At 46.5% G+C, this 9,696-nt stretch overlaps 1 protein-coding gene across 1 annotated transcript in view; it reads left to right on the top strand.

Moving 5' to 3' along the window:
- TGFA (transforming growth factor, alpha) overlaps positions 1–9,052 on the top strand; it is a 139,616-nt gene extending 130,564 nt beyond the window's left edge. The window contains exons 6-8 of the mRNA XM_006862992.1: positions 412–532; positions 7,464–7,613; positions 8,878–9,052. Of these exons, the coding sequence (XP_006863054.1) occupies positions 412–532; positions 7,464–7,613; positions 8,878–9,052 (446 nt within the window). The remainder of the gene's footprint in view (positions 1–411; positions 533–7,463; positions 7,614–8,877) is intronic.
- The last annotated feature ends 644 nt before the right edge of the window (positions 9,053–9,696 follow it).

The following is a 9,696-nucleotide window of genomic DNA, read 5'->3' on the forward strand; positions in this document are numbered from 1 at the left end:
CGTAAGGATTTACACCCTCGGAAACCCTGTACAGGGTCGCTATGGGTCGGAACCGACTCGACGGCACTTAACAACAACAACAACATATATATTACTATCCCCTTACAAAGGTAAAATTAGGTAGTTCTTGGAATAATAGGCTTTGAATAGTAAAATTGTTCTAGTGTTTTTCAATTACACTGAATCTTTTGAAGAGACTGTTTTGTTTTCTACCCAAAACAAACAAACAAAAACCACCCTGCCTAGACGCACGGGATGCAGAAGCCTCTGGTGTTAGCAAATGAGTGAGAGCTAAGAAGAGAAGGGGTACCTGTGCGGAGACTGGTGCACATTCTGCAAATGGAGAAGGGTGTGTAGGGACGTCTCTCAGCTGTGCCATGAATCTAAGCCCAGTTCCTTTTCTCTCTCCAGCAGACCCTCCTGTGGCCGCTGCTGTGGTGTCTCATTTTAATGACTGCCCAGATTCCCACAGCCAGTTCTGCTTCCATGGAACCTGCAGGTTTTTGGTACAGGAAGACAAACCGGCATGTGTGTAAGTGTCCCCTGGTCTCCTGGGGTATTGGGAGTTAGGGGCTTCGGGCTGCTAATCTCACAGTCAGCAGTTCAACACTACCAGCTGTTCCGTGGGAGAAAAGATGAGGCTTTCTGCTCCCGTAAAGATTTACAGCCTCAGAAACCTTGTACAAGGTCGCTATGAGTAGGAACTGACTCCATGGCACGTAACAAAAAGCATTTACCTCCAACAACCACTTAAGAGAGCATTTACCTCCACAAGTCGTGCCAGGGGCTCTGACACTCCTGGTACCTGACGTGCTGGAGGATCAGAACAGCATGCTCAGGGATACTTTCTTGAAAACTTGCTGCTTACTTAGTGAACATTTTGGTCAAAGATTCTACAGACAACTCCTGGACAAAAGGGAGCAGAATTTCATACTCTCCTGAACCCAGACTTTCTGGAGTCACAGAAGGTGGATGAATCCCCTAAAGTATTGCTCTGAGATTATCTTGAAACCTCCAACTAAAAATATCCCCTGATGTCTTCTTTGAACCAAACAATGTTGTTGTTGTTGTTATTAAGTGACATCCAGTTGGTTCCGACTCATAGCAAACCTGTATAGGGTTTCCAAGGAGTGGCTGGTGAGTTTGAACTGCCAACTTTGTAGTTAGCAGTCCAGTGCTTATACTACAGTGCCACACCAGGATTCCACACAGCTTAATTAGCTTCATTAGTAAAGAATGTCTGCCTCGAGCATTGTGCTCTTTTAAAACTCTCCCTATGTCAGCAGTTCAAACTCACCAGCTGTTCCTTGGAAACTCTATACAGGGTTGCTATGAGTCGGAACTTAACAACAATAAATGCTGGGGTCCTGTTGTGGCACTGCGGGATAAAGCAATGGACCGCAAGGTTGGTTTGAACCACAGTGTCAGTGGTTCAAATTCACCAGCAGTTCCTTAGAAGCCCTATATATGGTTGCTGTGAGTTGGAACTGACTCGATGGCACAAAAGAACACTGTAAGATCAAGTTGAAAACAGCATCTCAGAAGATTAGATAGGAAGCTTAATGGGGCAGTGAGTTTATGTTAAAGGAAGAAGAACTTAGAAAAGGAGGAAGAGAACATTGCTCAACTGGAAGAATGTAATCAATATCAATGAATTGTACAAGTATAAATCATTCATTTCTGTTGTATATGATTTTAACAACCAAAATAACCAAATCCTTTTAAAATAATAAACTAAAAATCCTAAGACTTTCAAAAACAAACAAATACACATTCCTGGGGCTCAGCTCAGACACTGAGCAGAACCCCAAGTATAGCACTTCAGGGGCATCCTAAGGTCAGTAAACTTTGAAAATTCCTGGATTCATATTTGATCTACTACTTGGAATTTTGGCGGGCAAGAAACTGTACTGGATAATTTTGAGTAGCCAGAATCTTTAAGATGAGGTATCTACCTACAAAAATCTTTCCAGTCTAAGTAAAAGTAGGCTAAAAGTCCATGCAAAGGGTTTGCGTACACAAGTGGCAACAGAAGGAGTGGTTTCATATGGTTTAACCTAATGAGCAGAGTCCTAGTGTGGCGCTATAGGATAAGTACTGGACTGCTAACTGTACGGTTGGTGGGTTAAGCCCACTAGCTGCTCCTTGGAACCCTAATTGACTCAATGGCACTTAACAACAACAATAAAGTGTATTGCCAGAGTCCTGGTGTGGCTCTGTAAGATAAGCACTGGATTGCTAACTACAAAGTCAGTGTTTCAAACCTACCAGCTGCTCCTTGTAAACCCTATGAGTGGTCACTATGAGTTGGAACTGACTCAACAGCACTTAACAACCTAATGAACAAACAAAGCTTTGATGTGGAGTCAATTCAGAATTATAGCAACCCCATAGGCCCGATGAGAATTGCCCCATAGGGTTTCCAAGACAATATTTTTTTTACATAAGCCAACTGTCACATTTTCTCCCTCAGAGTGGCTGGTGGGTTCAGACAGCCAACTTGTCAGATAGCAGGCAAGTACTTAACCACTGCACCACCAGGATTCCTTACAATAAATTATCATATATGTTTATGAAGAGGTAGCATTTATTGAGCCTTTGTTCCCTGCCAGTCACTGTTCTAAGTACAGTGTATGTTTCACCCTTCCACAACTGAATTATTTCCTGCTTTGAATTTTTTGCTGAAACCATTTTGAATGACATGAAGGGGAAAAAAAAAAAAATTTTTTTTTAAAGTAATATGGATTTTGATACAGTCTGGTAGCGTAGTGGTTACGAATCGTACTGCTAGCCACAAGGTCAGCAGTTCGAAACTACCAGCTGTTCTGCCGGAGAAAGATGAGGCTTTCTGCTCCCGTAAAGATTTACAGCCTTGGAAACCCTGTACAGGGTCACTGTGAGTCGGAACCGACTCCACGGCATATAACAACAACAACGAGACACATGTCCCAAGGAGTGGTTGGTGGGCTGAGTTGGTGGGCTATAATCTTAGCAGTTATACAGGCCCCCACCAGATGGCAGCACTTGCTAAAGGTGGGATATCTCTCTCCCACTTAAACCCCAGACACAGAAAATGTAGGTGGTCACTATAAGTCCCATGGGTAATGAAAGGGTTAACTCATTGAATCTTCATATGACCTCATGAGAAAGGCACAGAATTATGTGCAAGTCCTTTAAGCAGAGTTTAGATGCAAACCCAGACTCTTAGGCTCCTGAAGTAAAGCTCTTAACCAAGATGCATAAAGGTCCATTAGCCCAGAAAAGACGGGACCAGAGACAGGTACTGCAGCAAAGCTCTGAGTAACAGTGAGTGGGCTCCCCTCCAGAGGTGGCAGCATGTGCAGCCATGTGAGCCTGGGCCAACCCCTCCAGGTGCCTCTGAGCTTCACCTGGATAGACAGTGGGGAGGAGAACTGTGTGGCCCCCAGGTCGTGTCTGCAGAGTTAAGAGACTCCCTCAAGTGAGCAGCCTCCTCACTTTGTAAATACAAGGCAAGTTCTAGGTTTATGATTATCATTCTTATTTAAATGTTCATTAGATCACTAGTCCAGACACTGGGGGACTGATTGAGTTGTTTTTATTGGTTCCACTTTCAATGTTGGGGTGGGGGAGACTGTGTTTGCGTTTAGACTGAATCAGAAATAAGGTGTGCTTTTCAGCTGGTTACAAGGAAGCCTCCTATCACCTCTGTGCAAAGTCCAAAGGCGGTTCCTCTTACAGCCGTCTCCATGCTTGGGGCAGGCTTGGGGACTGGAGTTGAGGGAATCCTTTTTGGAGAAAGAGGACAAGTCTTTGCTGAGCTCTGATTCATTTTGAGTTGGAAGCTCAGATTTTCCTCCTCCGGTACCTTCTCCAGCAGATCAGAGGCTGCTATAAACTTTCCAGAGCTGAAGACCTTGAACCTGGAGCATCAGACAATCAGAGCAATGACCTTATTTCTGACTGAGACCCTACCACAGCGAGGTGGAAACACTCTGAAATCAGAGTGGTGACTGTTCTCTGGGTCTCTTCAATGTGTTGCAAAGCCCTGCTCTTAACTCCAAAAAAAATAATTAGCCGTCACATATACACACTAGTATTGTTTTGGTAATCAGGATGACTAGGTATCTAACTACATTTTGGTAACCAAAGGGATTGGCCCTCTAGCTCCTCATTCACATTATAAATACTACTGTTGGTAAGAATAGTAATCTCTCAAGTAAAGCTGAAGCTTTGTTCCAGGCTCCGTGACAAGCACTCCATATCTGTTGGCTCATGTAGCCCTCGCAGCAACCCTGAAAAGTAGGTATTACCCTACTTCTAAAATGAGAAAACAGAAGTTAAGCAACCTACCCAAAGCCCCAGAGATAGTAGGTGGTCAAGCTGGGATTCAGTCCAGTAAGTTCTAATGCCAAAACCATGCCCTCAGCCACTATCTCCAGCACCCTCAGCCTTAGCTTCAAAATGTTCTCGAGTCCTTTCATTTCTGAGAGAGGTGTTGACATCTTCCTCTGCAGAGCGAAATCACGGTCACTCCCAATATCATTTCCCTGACCACAGACCTTAGTATGGGAGCTACCAGGACAATTGAGGTTCTCTCACAGTTTGGAAATCTCAGTTTCTCCACTGGGTCTTGGAGCCCCACAAATGTGTTTTATGTGGCAGTAAGATTTACAATTTCATCCAGACGCCCACTTCTCTTGGACAAGCCCAGGTTTGAACTCCTACTAAACATGTGGCATCGCCCCATCAAAGAAGGTTTGCCCTCTCCCATCGTCTCCACCTCTTCCACTACTCCCTGTCACTAGGGCACCATGTTGGCCTCATCTTCTTTCTTCCATTATTGCTTTGCTCACATTGGTCCACTTTGCTTACTTCTGCCTTTGGTGGTGGTTCTTAGCTGCCATCCACTTGGCCTGCAATTCATGACGACCCCACACAGAATGGAATGAAATGCTCCACAGCCCTGCACCATCCCCATGAGTGTTTGTGGACTGGACCATTGTTATCCATATAGGGTTTTCACTGGCTAACTTTTTGGTAAGTAGATCTCCAGACCTTTCTTCCAAGTCTCTCTTAGTCTGGAAGCTCCAGTGAAACCTGACCAGCATCATAGCAGTACATAAACCTCCAATAACATGAGGTGCATCCACCGGGAGTCAAATCCTAACCTCCCTTGGGGAAGGCAAGGGCTCTACCACTGCCCTGTTCTGCCACTGGAGTGACTCCTCGGGTCATGTGAGTGTTTAACCTTAGACAGGACACTTATGCAGACCCCTCCAGCTCTGACAGCTCCGAGTATAGAGGGCGATGTATTATCCGTGCAGAGTTGTGCGGCGGACACACAGGCTCGCAAGGGAAGCCCTTAACACTGACTGACACATCCCTTGATTTTCTTCCCTTATCCCTGGCCGGCTTGTAAGCTGTGAGGAAGGACCACGCCTTATACCTTTCTGTATTTACAGCACCTAGAAGAATGTTCTAATGAATTGGTTCCCACTAGACCAGAAAGTCTGAGTCTGTGCAGAGAAAGTAGAACATTCTGTCCCTGCTCCTCAGAACCACCCCAGCTTTGGGGAGCTGACACACACATCCTGGTCAATAAAAATGACATACCTTGAGGTGAGGCCTCATCTGTCACCACCTTATAAAGAAAACCCACAGACTGGGAGATTATTGACTCAAAAGAGTGAGCTGTTTCTAAAATAATGTCATTCTTAAAGCTTTGTTTTCCACAAGATCATATGGTCTTTGGAGTCCTGGTGTGGCACTGTGGGTTAATAATGTGCCAGACTGCAAAGCCATTTGAACTGCAAGGTCGGTAGTTCAAGGTTACCAGCTGCTCCTTGGAAACCCTATACAGTGTCGCTATGGGTCGGAATCGACTTGACGGCACTTAACAACAACAACAACATATAGTCTTTGGGTCTCCCAGCTGGAGCTCAGGCCAATATTATTCATGGAGGTCACCTAGGTCATGACCTGAAGTCCCATGGATTAGGCAGTAACTCCAGATGTTCTCCCCACATTGAGGATTAACTGAGAAGAACGTACATGAAAGAGAAAAACAAGCGCCTGAATTTAGACTTTTAAAAAATGTCTTTAAATAGGGTCATAACAATTGGTCTTGGGGAAGACAAAAAGCATTATGTGAAGTTAAAGACAAACAAAGCTCATGTCCCAGATTGTAGCATTGAGCAACAATCTTTCCATCTCCAATTTGTCATAAGCATATATATAGTCCTTATCATTAAATAGCAAAATCTATGCTCTAGAGAAACAAGTTGTGCTTCTCAAGTACCCTCCTGGCATCTGGGGTCTGGCTGCCAGGAGCACAGATGCAAGAGAATAAAAATCTCACACCCCCGGGCAGGGCCTGCACAATAGCAGGCATGCGAGGAATCTCCGCTCACTTTCCCTTGTTCTTCAAAGACCCTTTCATCTAAAACTGAAGCTGACCCAGCAATTACTTAACCAAAAGGGAGACTCACAGATTGACCCTTTGTCACTTCCCTACCTAGGGGAAATATTTTAGTCCAGTTTATATCTATTGCATATACCTAAACTGGCCAGCCAGTTGGAGGCTGCTCCTGAGGATTCCTGTGGGAAGGGGGCTACCCTCACCTGAAAAAAAGGTATGATCAGATCGTTACTGCCTTCTCTGTTCCCCCCACAATTGGGTTTAGTAATAATAATAATAAAGTGCTTCAACAGCACCTTCTCATTCTCAGATGATAAGGCTGAGTTGTTAAGTGCCGTGGAGTCGGTTCCAACCCATAGCAACCCTGTATAAGGTTTCTGAGGAGCTGCTGGTAAGCTTGGAAACCACCAACCACCATTCAGATGGCTTTGCAGTCTGGCACATTAACCCACAGCGCCACACCAGGACTCCAGAATTCTCAAAGTGTTTCAGCTGATGCTGTTAAATGCTGTCAAGTCAGTTAGGACTCACAGTGACCTTGTATAGGGTTTATGAGCAGCGGCTGGTGAGTTTCTACCACCGACCTTGTGGTTCAAACCACCCTTGCTGTCTAGTGTTTTATCCTACAGTGACACACCAGGACTCCAATTCTCCAAGCAAAGGAACCCTGGTGGCACAGTGGTTAAGCACTCAGCTGCTGACAGGTTGGAAGTTCGAAAACCAGTCATTCCATGGGAGAAGAGACCTGCCATTTGCTCCTATAAAGATGACAGCCTAGAAAATCCTACAGGGGGCAGTTCTACTCTGTCCTGTCAGGTTACTGTGAGTTGGAATTGACTCAGTGGCACACAACAAGCAACAAGTCACACAAGACGTGCCCCCGGCAGAGAAGCAACAATTCCAGCACTGATGCTTTTGCCTCAGATAGCAAAAGCTGGAGGAGCCCCTGGGGCTCTTTGTATGGGCTTTGTGGCCCTCCAGCAGAACCCAGCCCAGCGCAGGGGGAGTTGTGGGGATGAGACCTTCTGTCTAGAAAGCATGCTGAAACCCCTTCCCTCCCCAGCTGCCATTCTGGGTACGTTGGTGCCCGCTGTGAGCATGCAGACCTCCTGGCCGTGGTGGCTGCCAGCCAGAAGAAGCAGGTCATCACCGCCCTGGTTGTTGTCTCCATTGTGGCCCTGGCTGTCCTCATCATCACCTGTGTGCTGATCCAGTGAGTACCTCCTGCCCCTCTGGCCAGGTCTCCTATCTGTCCACCCCTACAAGGGACATCCTAGGCATGCCAGGTTAACAGAGCCACCTGGGCATAACTTGTTGCTTTGATATATGATTTGTGTCAACCAAGCTAGGAAGAACTTGGATGGCTCTTGGCATGTTGTGGAGACCAGGTTTCTAGATCTCCCAGTATGGCACAAACTGATCCCAACTCAGGAGGGTTCTCCCCACAGGTGGGGTACTCGGCGCTCTCATTTTCCACCAATGAGAGAAGCAAGTTAGACAGGAAGGTTTCAGGGCCATTCTCAGTTGGCTGAGCAGGATGGACTGGGATGGCAACAAGCTCATTTCCTCATCTCTGCCTCCTGGCTCATGTCACCCATCCCATGGGGGCATAGGTTATGTATGCATTAAGGTGGTGGTTGTTGTTAAGTGCCATTGAGTTGGTTCCAACCCATAGCGACCCTGTACAGGGTTTCCAAGGAGTGACTGATGAGCTTGAACCGCTGATCTTGCAGTTCAAACTGACTTTGCTGTCTGGCCCATTAACCCACAGGCCATCCCAAGAGAAGCAGCCATCAGCGAGTGCCTCTTATGTCATTGATGTCTCAGCGCTTTCTCTTCGGCTCTGCTTTGAGTTCCCAGATTCTTTTTTCGTGTTGAAAACTATTCATTCCTGCCCATAGAGGGAGGCAGGCATGTTTATAGCTGATTTCTTATGGACTTAGACAACACAGGCTCACAGAGAAACTTAGTCCTCAAAGAAGGGCTTCAAGATGCAAAGGCACTGAGCTCCATAACTCAGGCCCTACTTCATGTGTCAGTTCAGCCTGTCCAAGTTCCCAGCTTTCTTCCTGGCAATACCTGAGTCCTCATAGCCTGCCAGCCTGAGGCAGCTGCTTTGTCCCAGTCCTGACAGTAGTTCTGAGCCATCACTGCATTCACAGAGTTACCCAACTGGTTCTTTATGGAGGAAGCATCTGAGTGGGTGGCCATTAACCTCTGACATCTGGGGGAGCTGGAGCCCAGAGCAGAGCTACAGCTGGTACTTTGGGGCAGCTTTTGTCGCTGACTGGGGTCTATCCCAAAGAGCCACCATCCTGTGAGGCCTTCAACCTCCACTCTGTGAGATCTCAGGAGGCCCTCATGCAGACACTGGTTTAGAAGCCAGCACTTCCCAGCAGACCCCTCAGACAGCTGTGCACCAGCATGGCACTTCTGCCAGGCCCCCCACCCAGACCATGTCCCCTGCTTCTTTGCAGCTGCTGCCAGGTCCGAAAGCACTGTGAGTGGTGTCGAGCCCTCATCTGCCGGCACGAGAAGCCCAGTGCCCTACTGAAGGGAAGGAATTCCTGCTGCCACTCAGAAACAGGTAAAGGGCCTCACTGGGAGCCGGGAAGGGAGACCTCCACTCGCTTGGGAGGCCCTATTGAGTGACCACCTTCTGCAAATCAGAAGTTCCTGGAAGATGAAGTAGAATAGAGGGAGGGAAAGTAGGATTTTGTTTTATCCTTCCAAGTCAGGTTTCGTTTATTCTAAGGTATGTTCTTCTTAGCAGGGAGCTCTTCTGTCCTTGTGATGACCATGTGACCTTTGACAAGTGACTTAACCTCCCTGGACCTGTTTTCATACTCTTAAAAAGACCACTGTGTAAACAGAATGAGTGCTAGTGCAAAATACCTAGTTTTGTTGTTGTTAAGTGCCATCAAGTCGGTTCCAACCCTTAGCAGCCCTGTACAAGGTTTCCAAGGAATGACTGGTGAGCTTGAACCGCAAACTTTGTGGTTCAAACTAAATACCTAGTATGTTGTTGTTGTTGTTAAGTGCCATCAAGTCAGTTCCTACCCATAGCAACCCTACATAAGGTTTCTGAGGACCAAGTAGGAGGCTTGAACTACCAACCTTGTGGTTCAAACCAACTTCACAATACAGCACATTAACCCACAGCACAACACCAGGACTCCCATACCTAGTATTTTGTTGTTGTTGTGAAGTGCCGTTGAGTCGGTTCCGATCCATAGTGACCCTGTATAGGGTTTCTGAAGAGCATCTGGTGAGCTTGAACTGCCGACCTGGCAGTG

This window comes from Chrysochloris asiatica, unplaced genomic scaffold (assembly GCF_000296735.1).
Source record: "Chrysochloris asiatica unplaced genomic scaffold, ChrAsi1.0 scaffold00052, whole genome shotgun sequence".
Classification (NCBI taxonomy): domain Eukaryota; kingdom Metazoa; phylum Chordata; class Mammalia; order Afrosoricida; family Chrysochloridae; genus Chrysochloris; species Chrysochloris asiatica.